The sequence below is a fragment of the Melanotaenia boesemani genome, chromosome 6 (genome assembly GCF_017639745.1).
Source record: "Melanotaenia boesemani isolate fMelBoe1 chromosome 6, fMelBoe1.pri, whole genome shotgun sequence".
NCBI classification, from domain to species: domain Eukaryota; kingdom Metazoa; phylum Chordata; class Actinopteri; order Atheriniformes; family Melanotaeniidae; genus Melanotaenia; species Melanotaenia boesemani.
In genome coordinates this window covers 35408872-35432269 of record NC_055687.1, presented here as the reverse complement: position 1 = coordinate 35432269, position 23398 = coordinate 35408872, and the positions used below count along the sequence as shown (strand labels likewise).

Below are 23398 nucleotides of genomic sequence, written 5' to 3'. Positions count from 1 at the left end.
AAGCTTTACTCTCTGCTACAAGCTTTACTCTCTGCTTCACACTTTACTTTACTACAAGCTTTACTCTCTGCTACAAGCTTTACTCTCTGCTACACACTTTATTTTACTACAAGCTTTACTCTCTGCTACAAGCTTTACTCTCTGCTACAAGCTTTACTCTCTGCTACACACTTTATTTTACTACAAGCTTTACTCTCTGCTACAAGCTTTACTCTCTGCTACAAGCTTTACTCTCTGCTTCACACTTTACTTTACTACAAGCTTTACTCTCTGCTTTACACTTTACTACAAGCTTTACTCTCTGCTTCACACTTTACTTTACTACAAGCTTTACTCTCTGCTTTACACTTTACTACAAGCTTTACTCTCTGCTTCACACTTTATTTTACTACAAGCTTTACTCTCTGCTACAAGCTTTACTCTCTGCTTCACACTTTACTTTACTACAAGCTTTACTCTCTGCTTTACACTTTACTACAAGCTTTACTCTCTGCTTCACACTTTATTTTACTACAAGCTTTACTCTCTGCTACAAGCTTTACTCTCTGCTTCACACTTTACTTTACTACAAGCTTTACTCTTTGCTTTACACTTTACTACAAGCTTTACTCTCTGCTTCACACTTTATTTTACTACAAGCTTTACTTTCTGCTTTACACTTTACTACAAGCTTTACTCTCTGCTTCACACTTTACTTTACTACAAGCTTTACTCTCTGCTTTACACTTTACTACAAGCTTTACTCTCTGCTTCACACTTTACTTTACTACAAGCTTTACTCTCTGCTTTACACTTTACTACAAGCTTTACTCTCTGCTTCACACTTTATTTTACTACAAGCTTTACTCTCTGCTACAAGCTTTACTCTCTGCTTCACACTTTACGTTACTACAAGCTTTACTCTCTGCTACACACTTTACTTTACTACAAGCTTTACTCTTTGTCTCCGCCCTAACAGCACCTGTCCACCTCCTCTTTAGTTTGCCTCATCACTACCTCGTCCCCTCTGCTTCTGTGTGTTATGACGGACTCTCAGACATTTAAGGAGGTTTGTGGTTTTCACACACACATCAAACTGCACATCGTTGCTGTTTGTGGAGCTGAAATATTTCCACTTATCACTGCATGTTGGACTGATCACTAAGTACTGAGTGAAACGCGTTGTTGCGACTTAACACTGCATCTTGTTTCACATAAGCCTATGGCAGGTGAAAAATAAATAGTTCTGTGATCCGCACGTCATTTTAATTTATTCTTCTCAGGTACTTGGATCAAATCATTGGCCTGTTTTTGCTTACCCATTTATTCATTTATTTGTTTTACCGGCCCAAGAGTAATGTGGCCCACTGGGAATCCTCCCAAATCAGGGGTCAGCCGGCATTACTCTTGATGTGTATTTCAGCGTGAGAAATCAGAGATGTGGCGTGAGAGTGTGTGAATCCTCTCAAATGTGCGAGTATTACGGCCAGTGCGTGAGAGTTGGCAGCCCTGGCTACACTGCTCACCACTGCCCCTTTAACACGCAGGCAAAAATGACTCAAATCAAACTTTTTTGGTCCATATATGACCGCTATCTGATCTTTTTATTACAGTCTGAACAGCACAAATTTTATTTATTTATTTTTTAAACTCCAACCCAGACCACTTTCATATGTGGTACTAGATTTGATCCATATCCGATCTTTTACATAGTCAGACCGTCTGAACAGTCATGTCACATCTCTTCTGATTTTTCCGTAACTGAAATGAGAAGATGGATGTACCTGGAAAGGGTGCGAGATGATTAAAGGACTGAACAATGTTAAATCATAATTATTTTTGACTGATTGCATGACGACTTTAAAACAGAAAAAACTGCAACTCTTGCTCCCATAACAATTAATAGGACTTGGTCGACATCAGTCAAAATCCCAGCCTACTTTGAAAACTTACAGCTCAGACCTAATTTCACCTAGAAACATCATTTGAAGTTTAAATGGGTCATGAAAGATGAAACTTTGACTAACTAAAAGGAGATTTTGATATATTTTATGGCCTCAATCATAGTTTTAGGATCCCTCCACTCCAGCAAATCTGGCCCTGAAATTCTTCTCACTCAAGCGTGTCTCACACCCAGTTTTCACTGTACGAACAAAATTATACATCACAACGGAGGAATTTAAGTTGGCTTTAAATGAACCTCGACTGTGAAAATGCTGGGACTTACAGATATTGAGCTATTGCTCCAAGCATCAGAAAGTCAACTTTTTCCTCCCATTAATCTTCATTCTACAGAAACATGTATTCTTGTACTTAATCGCAATTCTCATGTGTTTTAAACTTGCCACTGTTTAAGTTCTGTTCACATTACAGCAAAATAAATGACATCCGTGCAGTCGCCCAACCCTTCTGCCCCTCACACGGTTCAAGAATGTTTTGATCCGACTTTTTGTTTGCGAACAGCGGGCGGTTCGTGGCGTTCTTTCTGCCATCACTCCTCTGTGAGCTCTGACTCTGTAGCTGTAACTGACAGTTACAAAATGTCCCCGTCGTCGTAGCAACGACAACTAGCAGGCCACTGCAGTTTTGTGTGTAAGACTGGAATCACACACACACCTCCCCAGATGCAGTAATACACAGTGATTCAGAGCAACGGGCTGCATTTAATGTACAATCCACAGTTTTTATTGGTTTATAATGGACGTCAGTAATTCAGTGCATCTTCTCTTATATACACACACGCTTACATCATACTGTGGGTGTGTCTGCATGGCAGATAGTCTGTTCACTTCCCCTCCCTCATGCTTATTAAGAACTTTGCTGTCACTAGAGCCACACAAGTACTGTTTGTGAAATGGCAGTCACAGTGGAGCGCGGGCAGTAGCTACACATGGCACTCATCAAAATTTCTTCAGAAATTTTCTAGTTGTTCAGTATAATTTAAATAACCATCAGTGTCTGTGGCTAATGAGTAGTAGTAAACTCTTTAAGTTGGATTAAAATGAGTTGCTGGGAGTGATGCTGGGAAAATTTTATTCCACATCAATTTTTTTGCAGGGGCACTCAAAATAAAGAAGTTAGCTCAACCAGTGCAGAAGGTTGGTCTGGAGACCTGATGATTATGAGATGCCACGATGATGCTGCCGCTGCTGCTGCTGATGAGGATGAGGATGACGATGATGAGGATGATGATGATGAGGATGAGGATGCTACTGCTGCTGCTGATTATGATGATGAGGATGTTGTGTTTTGATATTTTACTTGTTTAGTGGAGGTTCTTTATCACTATATTTTTTCAATTTAAGAACTGTAATTAATTTTATATTAATTTGCAGTCTAATTATTCTATTATTTAATTTTTTTTTATTTCTGTTATTAATTATTTTAAGCTTTTTTTTTTTGCAATTATTCATTGCAAATATTCATGAATATTTCTGCTCTAAAAGTTAGTTATTAATCCTTGGATAGAATTCTTTGTTATCCTCTCAGTGCAAGGACTTTAGTTTAATGAAATAATCTTTACTCCTCATAAGAATCTTCCATGATCCTCCAGCTTTGCTTGCTTGGTCTGCAGGATTGTTGCCATGGGGATGGCTTCTGTCTGGGTGGCTGTGGGTTTGCGGTGTAGGCCCCGGCCTGCACGGATCTGGACTGCTGCTGAGCTGGGGGCCTCTGTGGTCATGGTGGGCCCAGTGTAGAGGGATCCCCAAGTTATTGTTGTTCTCACCACAGTGTCGAGCCAGATTATATCCTTATATTTACATGAAGTTAAGCGATGAGGCGGTGGGGTGCATTGTGTGTGTGTGTGTGTGTGTGTGTGTGATAAAGAAAGGTGTGTGTTTTAATTGTTTTATACTGTTTATTCATTATTTCCGTTACTTATTTTACTCGTTTATATATGTTATTATATTTTTTTCTGCTTTTCTATCAAGTATTCAATAATATTCTTTATATTTGTAATAGAGAAATTAATAACCACTTCATTTCTTTATGGGGCAAAAAGTATTGATATTGGTATCAATGTAGTTTGGTATTGAAAGGAAACTAGCTTCCTCCAACAACAAGTCCTTTCATTTACTGGGAAGATAAATGTTAGCAGCTGTTTCTCCTTTGCTAGTTTCCACTGGTAAAAAAAACAAACCTTTAGGAATCATCAGGGTTTTATTCAGTTTGCTGACAGGTGGTCAAACATTTCCTGATAAATGTTGTTTTGAAATATGAAGTAATTGTAACTGCTTTTTTCCTGTTCAGACCAGTTTTAAAATATTTTACATTCAGATGTGAGTCATGTTTCCTCTGAACAGGACCAGTTTTAATGAAGGTGTTTCCTCCAATAACAGGTGACATGTAACAATGACCACTTCATCTTTTCCATTATTAATTCTGTGTGTTTTTCTTTGACAGGTGGAATATTTGAATCGGTTGAAAGCGGCCCATCCGGTGCTGAGGAACTAGCCTTTAAATTTGCTTTAAACACAATCAACAGGAACAGAACCCTACTGCCGAACACCACACTCACCTACGACATCCAAAGGATAAACATCTATGACAGCTTCGAGGCCTCCAGGAAAGGTACGTCGTTCTGGTGTTTTCCTACTGCAGAGGATCCGATTATGACAATTAGAATCAGTCCAGGGAGAAATGGCTGAGCTCTTCAAATGTAAACAGACTAAATTGATTGGTTCCAGGTAATGACTCAGCACCAGTAATTCAAAGACCCGCTTGGCCTCTAGAGACAACAAATAGAGTGCTATAATCTATCAGTTTTGTGTGTGCATCAGGCTGACATTTCAAGTCTTTTATCAATTAAAGCCCATTATATCCTGTCTCAGTGATTTACTCACCTCCCTTATATCAAATAAGCTAATTGGATTGCACAGTCAGGCTAATACTTGTACAAAGATACGTCGCTGTTTGTTTGTCAGCCCCTGCAGTTTCATGGAGGAAGCCACGCCTTCAGCGTCATGTTAAGAATTCACAGTATTTATAGGATTGTGTTTCATACTACATGGCTGGGACATGTTAACATCTCTTTCCAGATTTTCCTAGTAAGTTAAGAAAGGATGTTCTTAGGAATGAAATTGAACAAAGGAAGGGTACTAAAGTAAAGGAGGACAAGAAACCTGTCAGGTATCCTCCATCGTGAGCTGCATGAAGAGACAGTGGAGAGGAAAACCTCCATCAGAACCAGGACCAGGAAGGGCAGTTATCTTCCTGGACCAGATGGGGGTGGAGAGGACCGGAAAAAGTGGTCAACAAGCAGCATAACTCTAATCCATCCTCATTCATCCCTATACCTCCACAAATGAGTGACAACAACATCAGATGTTCCTACATTGAGAGTAAAGAGAGCAGAGAGGAGCCCAGTGCATCATGGGATGTCCCCCAGTAGAAAGAAGCCCCATGCATCATGGGACGTCGCCCAGCAGAGAGAAGCCCAGTGCATCATGGGACGTCGCCCAGTAGAGAGGAGCCCAGTGCATCATGGGACATCGCCCAGTAGAGAGGAGCCCAGTGCATCATGGGACATCGCCCAGTAGAGAGGAGCCCAGAGCACCATGGGATGTCCCCCAGTAGAGAGAAGCCCAGTGCATCATGGGACATCCCCTTAGTAGAGAGAAGCCCAGTGCATCATGGGACGTTGCCCAGTAGAGAGGAGCCCAGTGCATCATGGGACATCGCCCAGTAGAGAGGAGCCCAGTGCATCATGGGACGTTGCCCAGTAGAGAGGAGCCCAGAGCACCGTGGGATGTCCCCCAGTAGAGAGAAGCCCAGTGCATCATGGGATGTCCCCTTAGTAGAGAGAGCCCAATGCATCATGGGACATCGCCCAATAGAGAGGATCCCAGAGCATCATGGGATGTCGCCCAGCAGAGAGGAGCCCAGTGCATCATGGGACGTCACCCAGCAGAGAGGAGCCCAGTGCATCATGGGACGTCCCCCGGCACAGAGGAGCCCAGTGCATCATGGGACGTCACCCAGCAGAGAGGAGCCCAGTGCATCATGGGACGTCCCCCGGCACAGAGGAGCCCAGTGCATCATGGGACGTCCCCTGGCACAGAGGAGCCCAGTGCATCATGGGACGTCACCCAGCAGCCTCGGCCTATTGCAGCAGGACTAGAGGATAGATCAGGGTCACCAAGCCAGACCTGCTATGAGATTTATCAGGAAGGAAAGTTGAAGATGATCTGAAGGTAGAGAGGGGGTCTGCTTCCTGAAGCCAGACTGGAAGCTGTTCCACAGAGAGGATCCGATAACTGAAGATTCTGCCTCCCATTCTAGTTTTAGAACCTCCAGGAACCACATGTAAACCTGCAGTTTAAGAGTGAAGTGATTCGATGGGAAAATCTGGAACTCCTTAAGATCTTTTAGATCCAGTGGATCTTGGTCACTAAGAGTTTTATATGTGAGGAGAAGAATCTTAAATTCTATTCTGGATTTAACAAGAAGCCGATGTACCTGAGCAATAAGGAATTGAAGTGGACACAGAGTTCTTTCAGGATGTCATAGATATCATATACGTTTCTCCACTGGGATTGTGATCAACAACTCACTGTGACAGTCTTTCTGCTCTAAAATGTAGTCATTTATCCTTGGTTAGAGTTCTTTGTTTGTGCAATGATTTTAGTTTTATAACATTTATTTTTGCTCCTTCATCCACCTGCTCTGTATAAGATTTGGTCTGTCCTCATGAGTGTCACCATGACAACAAGGTATGTTGTGAAGGTTTAGCTCTAGCAATCTAATATTTGATTATTAATGTTTGAAGATCTGATAAGAGAAGGAAAAACAAAAGTTCTATCACAAGTCAAACAGCGTACCCTGTTTCTACTAGAAAAGTAGAAGTTAGTCCTATCTATCTATCTATCTATCTATCTATCTATCTATCTATCTATCTATCTATCTATCTATCTATCTATCTATCTATCTATCTATCTATCTATCTATCTATCTATCTATCTATCTATCCATCCATCCATCCATCCATCCATCCATCCATCCATCCATCCATCCATCCATCCATCATCTTGCAGAGAGTCAGATTGATGTTGATTCTGATGAGTGTCTGTGATGCAACGACTCTGTCACAGAGAATCTGCATCGATGATGGATCACAGATCATTGTTGACATTGTGACTCGTGGAGCAAGGACCTAACTAGTCCAACGTTTTGTGTCTCCAGCCTGTGACCAGCTGTCTCTTGGGGTGGCTGCCATTTTTGGTCCATCTCACAGCTCCTCTGCCAATGCAGTCCAGTCCATTTGCAATGCTTTGGGGGTCCCACACATCCAGACGAAGTGGAAGCACCAAGTATCGGACAACAGAGACGTCTTCTATGTGAGCCTCTACCCGGACTTCTCCTCCTTGAGCCGGGCCATCCTAGATCTGGTCCATTTCTTCAAGTGGAAAACGGTCACTGTGGTTTACGATGACAGTACTGGTAAGACTAAAACATTTATCTACTTTTACTGCTAGTTTTTCTTAAGTTTCATCCTAACAAACCTGAATTTAGTAAAAAAAAAAAGAGTTTCTGTTTTTTTTTTTTGTAACTAATTTTTATCAAAAAGAATGAATGTTTTTTTCTGTTTTTCTTTTCTCTTTTTAGATATGTGACAACAAAAAAGTATTTCACAAGAATACTTTTTTAAATAATCCTGTCTAAGTTAATCCAGAGCTACACTCCCTCTCCACAGTTAGGCCCTGCCAGTGAAAGACGCTTAGTGCTCCCACCACAACGTGGCTTCAAAATTAGTAACTAGACTCTTCTCCTCTGTTGTTCCCCGGTGGTGGAACGATCTACCAAACTCCGTCCTTATCCACTTTTAAGAGCAAGCTTAAGACTCAGCTGTATAAGGAGCATTTCCGCACTTAGCTTAACTCTTCTACTCAATGAATGAGTTAGAAAGATTTGTCCAGCTCTTTGGCTCAACTCAGTACTGAAGAAGCTGTGTGCACTTATGCCCAAGATGATGTTGTGTGATGAAATCATGATCTTGTATTTAAACATAGGACTTACAAAAAAAATGCACTGCCTCTAGCACTACATGACAGCACCTGGGTCCAACTGGACTCACAGCAGTCTGACTACCACTTAATTATGACGTCCAGTCTTGTTTGCATTCTTGCTTGTGTTGTTCTTACTCTCAATTGAAAGTTGCTTTGGATAAAAGCGTCTGCTAAATGACTGTAGAATAGTAGAATAGAATGGAAATAATCACCATATCAACACCATATTATTGATTGTTTTTCCCACGGGTTCTGATATGTACAACCTCTAACACTCGGCAGGGAACTGGCCAGGTGACCCAGTCTGGACACAGACAGATGTTGGCAGGTCTGGATCTTTGGCAACTAAAAAGCATCATGACAAAACTAAAAGAAAGAAAGAATCCTTTAAAACACATCAGCTGTTCAGAACATGGAGTGGATGGACAGTCTGGATGTCTTTCTCTCTTATCAGCTCATCTCTGCCTCTGACATGACTGCTGTCATCAGACCAGGTTTACTAAAGCTGCTCGCTTTCTCCACTCTTTCTTTCAGAAATGCTCCATCGTTCAGTTTCTATAAAGTCATTTTATTATTCATGGAATCTGAGTTGAACATACTCCTGATCAGACTGATTGATTGATCTTCTCCTGCATGGATAATGTCTCTGACCTGCGACGTGTTTCTGACAGTAAACTTTGTCAGGTTGTCGGCTCGTGTTCAGAATGAAGAAACAACCAGAAATGACCTTTTTTTCTGATTTTCCTGACAGAAGGATGGAAAGAACTTCTCCTAAAAATAAATAAAAAAGAAAATAGTCTGGCTTGTTTTGGCTGGAAATCTCCAGCAGGACCAGCATCTGGAGAATGTGCTGTTGTTGCCTCATCCTTTCTGATGGATGATCCTCAGGTTAACCTGCCACTTCCTGGTTACTGGGTGGATGTTTTCTTCACGTTATTAGTTGTGTTACCAGTTGCATCAGTGATGACACCAGCATCTTTCTGAAAAGTTCACACATTTTTAACTTTAAAGGAGCTGGGAGCAGACATAAATAAAAAAGACCTAGGGTTCTCAGGAAACAGGGATTGGATGTCTGTTCTCCAGGCGGCTGCAAAGCTCTCTTTGCTTGGCAGCTCGTTCTAGAAACATTTCAGAGGATTTAAACTAGATGGGCCACTCCGGATCCTTGTTCAGGTCTTTCCAAACTTAAAATCTATCTTATCTTATCTAAAGATACATTTGGCTCATTTACTCGTTCATCAGATCCAGTGAGTCTCTCCAGAACTCCTCCGCAGATGCTGCAGAAAAGTTGGAAAATCCTTTTCCAGATGTGCGGGATTCAGGCCCGTGTCACAGATCTAAAAAGTCCCTGCAGCAGACAGACAATGCAGACCTGCCTCAAAGTCCTGCGAAAAACACCAGCAAAATCAGAAATGACTGAGATGCGTATAAAAGGGCTCGCAAAGGAATTGTTTTTGTTTTCAAATGCAGCTAGTAATTTAAGTGGATTGACTGGATGATAATAATAATAATAATAATAATAATAATAATAATAATAATAATAATTTTATTATTTTATTATTTCATTTTAAAGTTTAAATATTATCATTATTATTTTATTATCTAATTTAATCCAATCCACTTTATTTTTAAAGCACAACAAAAATGAGTCTCCAAAGTGCTGCACATTAACAATAAACAGTAATCAATAATATTAATACAAAAAATAGAGAAATAAATTAAAACATAAAATAAACTAAAAAGATAAAACAATAATATATAATTATATATTTTAAGTTTACAACCAGCAATAAAAATAACATTTATTATTATTATTATTATTATTATTATTATTATTATTATTATTATTTATTTATTTTTTTTTTATTGTCCTTTTTTCTTTTTAAAATTGAGGTAATTTAAATGGATTACCCTAATATTTTAAAATAAAATAAAACTTTTATAACCAGTAGAAAATTACTATCAGTGTAGACAGTTTCATGTGAATTCTTCTGAGACGCAGTAAAATGTGAAAATCCATCTTTTTTTTCATTCTTCATCTCAAATAACATGGAGTAGTGTATTTTTTTCTTTAGCTGATGCACAGCTGAACATTGTCACCATTTGTTTCTCGTCATCCTCATTTGGAAGTCAGATGTAGTGAGTCAGCACACCACATGTTTTTGCTAATATACATGGAAGGAAAGCGAGTTGTGTCCCTGTCATTGCTGCAGTCCAGGTCAGCAGGTGACAAATCAGCCAGCAGGCTGGCTACTTGTACCATATGCCAGAGGTCAGGGTGTGTGCCAGCCTGAGGAAAAGCTGCCAGGCCTCCTGGAGCCCCATCCAACTGACATACTGGGACCAGTTTAGCCTGGTGTGTATGCTCCCTCTGCTAGCATTCAGGTCAGCTAAACATGACATGTGGAAGAATCACCTTTTATAATTTTTCTATACAACTATTTAGACTCATAGATCACATCGTGTTGCTACTCGCCCTTTTCTCTTGCTGTACAATTCTTTCTTTACTCCTGGCTTTCCGATTGTGATTAGTGACATTTATTTTACCCAAAAATAAAACTGAGGTTCAGAATTTGAGAGGAAATTTGAACTTTTCTCATTTCTCAGTTTAAGTTTCTGTAAAACTGAAATATACCCAACTAAAGACAGTTTAGCCGGTTCTTTACATTCTCGTTCTAAGATAATAAATGCCTTCAGGAAGCCACGAAATAAAAATGTTTCCAACACGCACCCATCGTCCACTTCATCAGGTCCATCTTCTAGTAGCAAGTTGGACTCTTTTACTTCCAGAACTGCTTTAATGTGCTGTGATAGGTGGAAGCAGGTGGTGGAAACCTTCCTCAGAGGTTTTCTCCATATTGACATGACAGCATCACACAGTTGCTGCAGGTTTGTCGGCTGCATCCATGATGAGAATCTCCCGTTCCACCACATCCCAAAGCTGCTCTACTGGACTGAGATCTGGTGGCTGTGGAGGCCGTTGGAGTCCAGTGAACTCATCGTCATGTTCTAGAAAGCAGCTGGAGATGATCTGAGCTTTGTGACATGGTGCATTATCCTGCTGGAAGTAGCATCAGAAGTGCTGGTTAAACCAGGACACGTTGGTACTAAGGGCCCAGTGTGGGCCAAGAAGATATCCTCCACTATCCCTGCTAAATACTTTTAAAATCATTTTAATATTTATGATTTTATTGATGAATTGTTTGAGTGCAGAGTCTGTTTCTAAAACTTTTTAAGGAGTTAAGGAAAGGAAAAGGTCCAGATGTGGTAAGTGGTCAACCGTTGAGTCTCTGGCTGGACTTTTTACTTCTATTTTAAAAGGTTTCTCCAGCTCAACAGAATACCTCGTATATGGAAGGATTGTGTAATTGTGCCTGCGTGTAAAGTTCAGCCAGCAGCTCTGACTTCTCCGGTCATGAAAGCATTTGAGAAAATAGTCAGGGTCTGAAATCCTGAATGAACCAATGGAGAAACTGGACCCACTCCAGTTCTCCTAAAGGACAGGTAGAGGTGTTGACGATGCTGTAGTCACCATACTTCAAGTTCAAGGGTCACTTGGCTGGTTTTAAAAGCTTTGCACGTTTTTTTTTATTGACTTTTCCTCTGCTTTTACGTGTATCCTACCATACCTCATCCTGGCTGAACGCTGAATGTTGGCTGATTGACGTTTTTATCTAACAGATCCCAGAAGTAAGAGGGAATGCTGTTTTTTTAGATGTTCCTCAAGGATGCATCCTTTCACCACTTCTATTTGTCTTACATATTTTCCAACTGACAGAGATATTGCTACCACATTTACCTTACCTTGACATACTACCTATAGGCAATCAGCAGTGGCTCTTCACAGGAGCAGAATTAAAAGCATTCAGGTCAGATAAGAGGCTTATAAATATTTCATAGCAGGATGGGAATCTGCCCTTCAGCTGTGGAAAGTATTTCCTCTTCATATCAAGGCTGAGTAGAAACCAGCAGATTAACGCGATGTAAAGATCGGGGATGTCCTGGTGATGTTAACGTTGCTAACAGTTACTGTTAGAAAACATTGCTGTTTAAAGACTGTTATGTGTTGAGACCACAAAGGAAAATACATGTCCAGCTTTTCATTAACACTGAAAACTGCCGTCACCGTGGTGATCCGCGGTGGAGGTTGAATTAGTCAGATATCCAACCAGTTTCACCGCAGTCGCATTTCCACTGGAAGAAACTGGAGAATATTTTGTTCATTTGCTGCTTCACATAAAACGTGACTTACGTATAAACTTATTATCTGACTGTTACAGATGAACAGCGTGTTTGTATTTCTTGTTGCATGAAGGAGAATATCTGTTCAAGAAGAATGAACAAAACCATTTTTTAAACTTTAATGTGAATTGTTCTCTTCTCTGTTTTGTGGTCCCGGGAGCAGTAACGTTGAGCCACTGCAGTTTGCTGCATTTTAGTCATACGGCCTTTCATTTTTTTATGTATAAATGTATATATTTAAAATTAGAGCAGCCCGCCATTAATAAACCTGGAGAGTGTATGAAACAAAATCTTTAATAAACTTATCACGACAAGGTGCTGCTACACAGCTGAGCATCTCTGACAGTTTCCAGTTGTCTGGTTTGATGGCAGCAACACTTTTAGCCGTCGATCAGTCTGGAAAAAACACATCCTGATCCTGGGATGTCGATTAAAACATCCAAAGGCACAACATTAATGTACCATTATTTAATTTATTTTTTTGCTACAGGAAGTTTGCCTGCTTCGTTTATCTTTTTGCCACCCACGAACGCCGCAAGTCATGTGATCAGTGATGAAAGCTGAGAGTGGCCCATACAGTCTTATTCATCTCATTGTATTTAGGAATGTTGTTGGGTTTTCGTGTGTGGCTTGTTGAGTGGTTTGGTGTTTATTTCTTGTGACCTGCATAAAAAAGTTGCTGCTCAGGAACAATAAAGTTTACCTTGAATCTTGATGAAGAGGACGGTGAGTTTATCGGTGAGGAGTCAGTCTGATAAAACCACAGCATGCACTTTATTCCAATTAACAAGAATATTAATGACAAACTGTTCATTGATGGTAAAAAAAAAAAACTCCACGTCATCACATTTCAATCATTAATGTTTTGCAGAAAACATTCATTCGTGTTCATAACAACCTCCCTAAACCCTCCTTGTGGTTGCTGGTGAGAGATGTTTCTAAAAAGATTTTTAAAAAGGATCAAAGAGCATCCCTGACCAAGAATCATTAAAAAAGCCAAATTAGAGAAATATAACTCCGTATTTTTAGATTGACTCACCCATGTTAGAAGTATAAGAGTTTATTGATGTTGCCTGAAGAGCACCCATTCCTCACAAAGCAGACTTGTTCAGAGGTCATCAGTCAATCAGAAGAAGGACAACTCTTGTTATACCTTGAAATAGTTCTAAATCTTTTCATTCCTTTATTATCATGTTGTGGAGTTTTGCAAACCTTTTCCAATTTTTGTAAATCTCAGTAAATGTCATTCTCAACTTTTTAAAAAATACAAATTATATGCAGCAGAAATAACTGCAGGAAATAATTGAATAGTAAAAATTCATAACATGATGATTTAGAAAATGAATCAGATAATTTATTATCCTTCCGCTTTCTTTCCCTTTTTAAAGCTTTGATCTTTTTTAGGCTTTCTTTTTTTCTGAACAGCGTGGGGTCTCAGCTTTCCTCTTATTTCCTCCCACGCTGGTGTCGTTTTTTCTGCTGTGCCACCAATATTTAGTTCAAGGGAAGATTTTCACCATACAATATTTTAAAAGATGTAGTGAAGCCTTCATTCTTCTGCTTCGTCCTCCAGCGAATATCCAATTTTGCATTTCTGTCCATGAAAGAGAAAGTTTAGAGGACACAGATGATAACATTATTTATGAAGTGGCTTGAAAATGAAAATAAATCAATACTGGGATGGAGTTTGTGACAATGACATGGAAAAGGTTCAGTAAATTCTGTCGTGTCTGCAGCAGCTGGTAGAAAAAGACACTTTCAGGTTTTAAAGCTTGTTTTTATGTCTGTTTGTATAAAGTTTAAAGAAAGAAAGAAAAAGAAACAGAAATCTATTTTCACAAAGTCATCTCAGTCGCTTTTACAGAATAAGTCCAGTTCAGTCCGATTCCTTGTAGTCCAGTTACAATCAGATTACAACAAATGAAGTATATGATCCACATCAGTCCAGTTTATAACTATTAAATATAAATTAACTCATTAAAAAAAAGGACCCAACTGATTAGATCAAATCTTCTCTTTGATTCAATCCTCCATCCTGAGCTGCACGAGGAGACAGGGGAGAGAAAAACTTCAACCAGAACCAGAACCTGGAAGGAAAACCTCCATCCGAACCAGAACCAGGAAGAGAAACTTCCATCAGAACCAAAACTAGGAAGGAAAACCTTCATCAGAACCAGAACCTGGAAGGAAAACCTTCATCCGAACTAAAATTAGGAAGGAAAACCTTTATCAGAACCAGGACCTGGAAGGTCGGCCATCTTCCTGGACTGGTTTGGGGTGGAGAGAACCGGAAAGAGGAGTCAACCAGCAGCAGAACTCTAATCCAGGGATTCCTGCTGAGAAAGAAGAAGTCGATTGACAACAACGTCAGATGTTTCTACATGGACAGTAAAGAGAGCAGAGAGGTGCCCAGTGCATCATGGGACGTCTCCCAGCAGAGAGGTGCCCAGTGCATCATGGGACGTCTCCCAGCAGAGAGGAGCCCAGTGCATCATGGGACGTCTCCCAGCAGAGAGGAGCCCAGTGCATCATGGGACGTCTCCCAGCAGAGAGGAGCCCAGTGCATCATGGGACGTCTCCCAGCAGAGAGGAGCCCAGTGCATCGTGGGATGTCCTGTGATGTCACTGCGGCTTTCTCTGCCGTTTTGGGGGCATCTGGCTCCTGTTTGCATCAAAACTTTTCGAGGTTTCTCACTCGTAAACTGTGTTAGAAGAAACGTCCTCACCGCCATAAACTGCCAGGAGAGGCAGAAACACTAATTATTAATAACGCAGGTCGTCACAACCTGGTTGAACAATGAATAAAGTTCAAGTCCGAGAATCTTTATTATCTCCTGGGGGAAAGTAGTTTTACAGCCAGTAACAACATGTATAACAACAGACACATCACAACAAATCATTTAAAAACCTGATTGCTGCAGGAATAAATGAATCTTTTAGTCTGTTGATCCTACAGCTCGGCAGTAGGAATCTACGTCCGGAAGGAAGCGGTCTGAACTGGTCTTGTAGTGGGTGGTCTGGATCTGACCGGACCAGTCTGGCTTTCCTCACTGACCTTGCCTCGTGCAGATCAGTGAGGTTATTCTTTCTGCACAGCCCCCAACAGTTTGTTTCTAGTTTTAAATGGTAAAGATCAAACCAGCAGATCAAGTTTAAAGTTAATAAGGACTCAATAAAACGTTCCTGTGAAAGTACAATCCACTTTTAAAACACGAAGCTTCTGATAAAAATACATTCGCTGATCAGCCTTCTTACAAAGTGAATCCACATGGGCTTCAAGGTCAGCCTGTCATCAAGAACAGTTCCCACCTGGGTGGTTCACCACCACCTCTGGTTCGTTCCACCTGTTTGGTGTTTGGTGGAAGTTCCTACGTCATGAATCTATAAACTACAGATCATTAAATGTTCATGCAGCCATTTTACAACCAGGTGGATTAAAACCTGCGAATATCCAAACTGTAGGCTGAAATTTCACCATCACACTGAAATATGTTCAATAAATATTTATTGTTCTGATCCGTGTACTGTTAATGTTCAGACGTGTCTGACAATAAAGGTGTTTAACATCATATATTATAATTCTGAAATCAAATAAATTACCTGCTCGTCTGTGTAGATTAATTTCTGATAAAATAATATATTCTGGGCATTATAAAAGGAAAAGACAGATGCAAAAGAACTAAAAAAAATTACAGCAGTCAGAAGATCTGCTGAAAGAATGATTGAGCTCATATGTTTATGAGGCCGGAGGGAGTTAAAGCTCTTTTAGAGGACGTGTTTCTTTTATTTTCACCTCACTGCTGCTGGAGTTTCCCAACATAACTGGTCTGATGATGAAGTCATTGTTAGTTTGTGTTAATAAATTGGTTGATGAAGGTTGTGTCCTCCTGCAGGTGATATGATACTTAAAAGAGAGACCTGCAGAGTAAACCTGCAACATGAGGGTGGTGTACGGTGTGGGTGAGAGGGGTCGTAGACACCGTTAGGGAGGAATTGATCGTAGCTGATCCCGCCACCTCTGTTAATTAAGTCGTAAAGGGGACATAGCCGGTTCACTGTGGGGTTAATAATGACTTGATTTTCTGTCTTGGTGGCCGGAAATGAGGCGGTGGCTCCACCTGACAACATCTTTACTGCTGCAGTGTCACCATTTCCATGGGTGATGTGATCGTGAGGGCAGATGATGTTGATGGTGGACCCTGGGGGCAAACAGAAATCTCACCATACTCTGTCCTCCAACTGGATTAGATTTCTTTTGGTGGGAGTTTGTTGAGACTGAGTCTCCTAATGTAGTTAAAGCCAGTACAGTAAAACATTTCTGAGGCGTTACCCAGCTGCTGTTGTCAACCATGGCTGCTTTTCAAGGATGGGATATAAAAGGGTTCAGAAACCAACGCTCTCTTTGGCTGATTTCTCACCAAGCAGGGAGAAAACAAGCAAATCAATAACCATAATGGGACTTTTCTAACGGCTTGACTTCATAATAGGAAAACTGAGATGGCAGCAGCATGTGTTATAGCTCTCCCAGTGAAGACGTAACATCCATGCACCTACCTGGAACAGAGCTGTCCATGCTCCCACTGCTGCTGCTACAAACTTTGATTGGGTCATAAGGTAGAATAAGCTGCTATGCTGCTAATAAAACACTGAGATAAAGCTGCTTTCTGTGGTCCGTACGCTCCGAGTCCACATAAATCAGCTGTGGAGAAGATAAAACATCTGATCCACAGGGATGTTGAATTTGGGGTTTTCATTAGTTTTCAGTTATAATCATCAAAATTAAAAGAAATAAAATTAGAAATATGCCAGTCTGTGAGGAATGAACTTCTACATTACACAAGTTTTTGAATGGAATTACTGAAATGAATCAACTTTTCCATGTTAATCTAATTTTATGACGAGTATCTGTATAAACTTTTCACGGTTTCAGACAGGCTAAATATTAAAATTTTAATATAAATACACTGCAATGATTTCAGGTTTAAATAAATAACATTTACAAACAAATAATTTGCTTGTAACCTCTGAAACACAGGCGTAAACCAACCTGCCGTCACATGGCGGGTTTTTCCAGCCGCTCGTGCGGAGCTTCGTCTGATAATCGAGTGGAAAAAATCCTCTTTGAATTATGACTCCACAGAACCACTGATTTTATTATTTTTTATTGTATTGCAAAATTACATGAAGTCTAAATCGTGAGTACGTTAATTCAGTTTTTAAAGAATGTGGTCACATCTTTATATGAACAAAGTTTTAATGAATTTAATAAATGGATCGAGTGTATTTTCCTAATCCTGCTGAAGAGAAATTCAACTCAAAGAAAATGTTTACATTTGATTTTCACATAAACAGTTAAACGAATGTTAAAAAGCTGTGTGAATCATTTTTTCTCCCATTATAAGTCAAATATCAACATCTGTGATAAATCCCACAAAATACAAACAGCATCATTTTTTGGTGTCACTGACATGAAAGATGTTCAGCTGTAACAACAGAAACATCTCAGCTTTGGCTGGTTTCTTATGGAGCTCCATTTGATCCTGAATTTATCAAATCAAATTTAGTTGTATAGCATTTTTAAAAAACAACCCTATGGGGGTATTTGCAGATTTGAACCTGAAACTCTAAACTTGAGAAGAGGAGCAGAGTTTTTAAAGGAAGACAATATATTTGAGAACAAGGGGCTTTTGGAGAGCGAGAGCAGAGTTTTAAGAAAGAGAAACGTGATATTTGAGTGTGTAAACCAGAAATCTTCCTCTCTAATCAAACAATGATGCTCTTCATTAAAGGGGGAAGCACCCCCATACAACCGAAGTTGAACAAAGTGCTTAACAATTATAAGATCAATGCACTCCACTTATTTTACATCAACTTATTTAGTGACAGAAAATTTTCTGGGCATCTAAACCAGTTGGAAGATATAAATGATGTGAAGTGTTGAGCTAATCATAGAAAAACTGGGTAGTGTTTTGGGGAATGGATCTCAGCCTAAATGATTAAGAGCTGAGTGAAAGATAGTGTAACTGATAACGAAGACATTTATTCTCAGTGATAGAGGAGTTACATGCACGTTCTGCATGTTCTCCACATTCCTCAGCAAAAATTTCAACCTTTGACATGAGCCTGCTTTGATTTTCCTCCAACATGTCCCACGCATTCATCTGGACATGAATAAGCCCGCCGAAGTGGTGAGGGTCACATTAAGAGTGACCCCTGGAGTCTGCAGCTCAGTGACTCATCAGCCATTACTTCCCTCATGCACCGCCGCCAGTCAGCCGTCTGGGGGAATCACTTTAATGTCTACATGACCAATGATGACTGAGCAGCCCAGTAAAAGGAACACTTCTTCCTTGTCGGCGGTAATGCATTAGAAGGAGAGTCAGAAAGGGAACGCTTGAAGGGCCGTTCCCTCGCAAGGATATTTATCACAGGCGGGCCGATCTGTTTTACGCTCAGGAGACTCCCAGACGGCTCCATAATAAACGCTTACAGGGGATGAAATATTCATGCAGAGTTAAATATGGATCCTGGAGTAGTCGCTGCACATTAAACCCCGTCAATACTGATCAGTGCTGACGTCCCTCTTTACTCCTACTCCAAGTGGATGCCCCACCGGCAGAGCCTGCAGATTTTGGAAAGGTATGAAGGAGGATTCAGCCATGCAGGAAGGAAGGAGACACATCTGCATAGTGCAGAAGAGCCACAGAGGTGTTTCAGTGTGTTTACGATGTGCAAGCAGCAGACAGATGTGTCAGGCTGCTTTTATCAATGATAACTAACTAACCGTAAAACGGAGATTGCGGCTCCAGCAGCAGAGGCTATTTTTCTCCACAAACAGCTCACACAACATCAACTGCTCACATGAGACTGGTCTCAAACTCCAACAGAGCAAGAACACACACTTCTTACCCTCTCATACACACTCCCTAATAAAATGTATATGTAACAAACACCAGGCGAAGTTCTTCTTTCAATAAAACCATCGTACATCTAAAATACAGCTGGTGTGTGCAGTGGGAAGCTTTCCAATCACCACTCACTCACACAGAATTATTTGTGTCATCAATGGGAAAAAAGCATCTCTGTGCAAACTTTTCATTCAGTGATGTTGCTACACAAGGTTTGCACACCTCATTTTATCTTTACTATACATGATTATTGACTCTAAAAACTCATATGAAGGCTCCAAAACAGAGATGAAGTCAAAGCTCAGACTGATTCATTTTACTCGTCTAAAATGACAGAAAGTCTATGTGTAGAATAAACAGAGTGCAACCCAGTGAAAAATGAGCAAATCAGAAGTTTCAGAAACACGGAGACTTCTGTTGCAGTGGTATGTGATAGAAAGAGTTTTTATCCTGCTCAGCTTTGTAAGTGTGTTTCAAAGAAAAACTCTTTAACTTTAAGCTCTTTCACTTGATTAAGCTGCACTACAGCCTGAATCTTTTGTAGCCCTGTCCTGTATGTGACAAGTTTTCCATCTTACAATAAACACCCACTGTCCATTTCGTCAGGACCGCCTTCTGGTACAGGTTGGGCCCCCTTTCCCCTCCGGAACTGCCCTCATTCTTAGTGTGATAGATGGAAGCAGGTGGTGGAAACCTTCCTCAGAGGTTTTGCTCCATATTGACATGACAGCATCACAGAGTTGCTGCACATCCATGATGAGAATCTCCCGTTCCACCACATCCCAAAGCTGCTCTACTGGACTGAGATCTGGTGGCTGTGGAGGCCGTTGGAGTACAGTGAACTCATCGTCATGTTCTAGAAAGCAGGTGGAGATGATCTGAGCTTTGTGACATGGTGCATTATCCTGCTGGAAGTAGCATCAGAAGATGCTCCACTGTGGTCATAAAGGGATGGACATGGTCAGCAACAATACTCAGGTAGGCTGTGCTGGTTAAACCAGACCACGTTGGTACTAAGGGGCCCAAAGTGGACCAAGAAAATCTCCCCCCACCATTACACCAGCAGCAGCCTGATAGTTTAGGACAAATTTCTCTGCAGAATCCTCATTCTTTACAACACCAGCTTGCCCTCCTATTGCTGCATGTTGAAAGGTGATGCCATTAATAGAAACAAGAATTTTACTTACATATGAGTTTTTGGAAAATCAGCCTAATTTCCCAGTAATGACCAAGTGTGCAGGTATTACAGACGTCCCAGTGTCTAAAGTGTAATCCCCAGTTCTCTCTGAGAATGTCATTACCGTCGTCATACTGTTATATTTTACTCCTAATTTTACACAAATTTGTGAAATGATGGGAGGGTCTAAATGGATCAGCAGGATCCATCTGCCCATGTTTTTCTCCATCTGTCATATACTGAAAGTAAGTCTCCAACTGGATTTTGCGTAAGATTTAAGGATGAGCTGGTTCCAATCCTTTGTTCTAGATCATTAAAATTATAGTAATTAGTGGAAATACTCATTAGATGGTTGACTTTTAAATGTCCCTACAGGCGTAGCCAGGTCCAATGAAGCACTTGTGCTATGTGTTTCTCATTCCTCCATTTTGTGTGCTCACTTATTTGTTTACTTATTTATTATTTTCCATCAGATTCATCTGTGTCAGTAGTCTCTCAGAGTTAGTCAGAGCTGTTTGTGCAGCAGAAATGGATAGCATAAATAGAGTGTCAGGGAGCAAGCAGTTGGCTGAAAATAGTAGAATGTGTGTCAATTTACCTTCCAGTGATCAGATAAAAGCAATTCTTCAATCTCCCTCAGAGCAGACATGGCTGCAACACATCCTCCACAATAATTCAGGCTTCCTTGTTCACATGTAAATAGACGTGTTTATATAGGGCTGGGTATCATCATCTGATTCGATTCACAACAGCCTATTTTGATTCGATTTAAATTAAATCCGATTCGATATCGATTTATTTACAGTTAATTATGTAACATCACCTATTTTATTATACATATATATATATATATATATATATATATATATATATATATGTAGTGGAAATTGTAGAAAGAAAGCGATGAGCCAATTTCTCACTTCAACCACACAACTCGTGTCGTTTTATTCAAAACAGAAGAACAGACTCTTTGGAAAACAATATGGAGGTGCCCGTGGGGACAGACCACAGGAAACACCAGTCTATATTATCGCAAGGTGAATTATGTAATTAAGAGTCCACTACACAATATCTATCTATATATATATATATATATATAGATATATTATCTGGGAGTAATCAGATTACTGTAATAATCTACATCTACATTCATTTCTGAATAGTGTTAATTTCGTTAACGAAAACTAAATGAAAATATTTTCGTGAACGCACATTTTTTACCGGACGAAAACTAGACTAGACGAGACTAAAACCCCCATTAATAAACAATAACTGGGACTAAATCAGAATACATTTTCGTGGACTAATAAAGACGAGACGAAAATTATAATATTATATGATATGACTTTGTCAAATCCTCTCTCCTCTGCCTCCTCGGCTCTTCCGCCACACACACACACACACACACACACACACACACACACACACACACACACACACACACACACACACACACACACACACACACCAAACACACACACACACACACACACACACACACACACACACACACACACACACACACACACACACAAACACCATTTCAAACCTGCAGTGGGCAGGTAAACAAAACACAAGACAGGAAAGTGGTTCGCACCAAAAGGTTAAAAGTACAACATTAATGGCCATGCTTCTCATGGGACCCAAGAGAAAGAGAAGACGTGATATATGGACCCATTTTCGCTACACTGAAGTGGAGTAAAAACCTTATGCTTGATTTTAGTCAAAGGGAAGAATGTGGGCACAAAGTAGCTGGAAAAACAAAACAAACCTGAAGAGACACGTCGCAGTTCACCACAAAGACATTGTGGTAAGTTAACAAAAAGTTTGGTGGTGATTGTTTATAACGTAGCATTAAACCACCGGCTGTAATGTTCAAACAATAACGTTAAACCGACCGCAAACCGCTGGCTAACTTACTAGCTTTGTAGCTTGTAGTGATAGCGGCCACTGGTTGGTAGGATTGTGTGTGAAGTTGAATTTATGCTAACTTATATGTTATACTGGTCGGGCAACTATGGTTTCAGTTGGATTGCAAGTTTAATTAAAGCAGACAGAAGTATGAGTTAATCTAGGAGCTGCAAAAAACTATAATTAACATCTGGGCAGCTACACATGGCTACAAACTAAAAACTAAAACATACTGAAACAATTCATCTAGATAAAATAAAATAATGCGGCACACTTAATTCAAAACAACTTTAACCTACATTTTCATACATGAAATAGCCTAAATGTGGTATAAAAGTAAGTAAAATTGTGTTTTGAATGTCTGGGGTCGCCAGAGTTTGTCATATCTAAATGGGGCTCCAAGGTAAAAAAAATCTCGGAACCACAGCTCTAGGAGTTTCATCCCAATTTATTTATTTCATGATATAAAATGCTGCTCTGTTTGTCTTCAGGTTGCCATCACAAGGACATTTGATTTGAGTTGGCATCAATATGAATATGAATAAATGCATGTAAACATAAAAATGCCTGCAATTATTTCTGCATAAAATAAGATAGTTATGTTTTAAGTATGAGTTTTAAATGGATTGTTAAATGTAGTTTAACAATGTTAAACTTCATTTCACAATGTTCTACTAACTACTAACAATGTAATCTACTACTTACAATGTTCAATATTATCTGTTGACAAAAACAATTGTCCTGACTAAAACTAGACTAAAATGTTGACAGTTTTTGTTACTAAAACTAGACAAATAAAATGATGTTTTCTTGGACTAAAATAAAGACTAAAATGCTCGACTTATAGTCGACTAAAACTTGACTAAAGAAAAACAGAAGGAGGTTGACTAACGTGATAAAAACTAATAAGCGCAATTGAAACTAAATTTTAAAATGGCTGATAAAATTAACACTATTTCTGAAGTACCATAACAATACAGTGTTTCCCCAGATTCACAGCTAGAAATGCTGCGATGGAAAGACATAAAAAAATTGCGCTTCGGAAACTCAAAGTTTTCCGACGCGTGCACTCTGCACCGAGCTGTGTGCTGGCTGTACAGCATCGATTGTTTGCATTGCAGGACCCCCCTGCATCTATTTGTTCTTTCAACGGGGGATTGTTGCTGTTCTAAGTG

General features: G+C 39.9%; 1 protein-coding gene across 4 annotated transcripts in view; it reads left to right on the top strand.

The window, feature by feature from the left end:
• grik2 (glutamate receptor, ionotropic, kainate 2) overlaps positions 1–23398 on the top strand; it is a 294971-nt gene that overhangs the window by 85759 nt on the left and 185814 nt on the right. For all 4 annotated transcript variants that reach the window (XM_041989097.1, XM_041989095.1, XM_041989096.1 and 1 more), the window contains 2 exons: positions 4384–4551; positions 7162–7419. In XM_041989097.1, coding sequence (XP_041845031.1) covers positions 4384–4551; positions 7162–7419 — 426 coding nt within the window. The remainder of the gene's footprint in view (positions 1–4383; positions 4552–7161; positions 7420–23398) is intronic.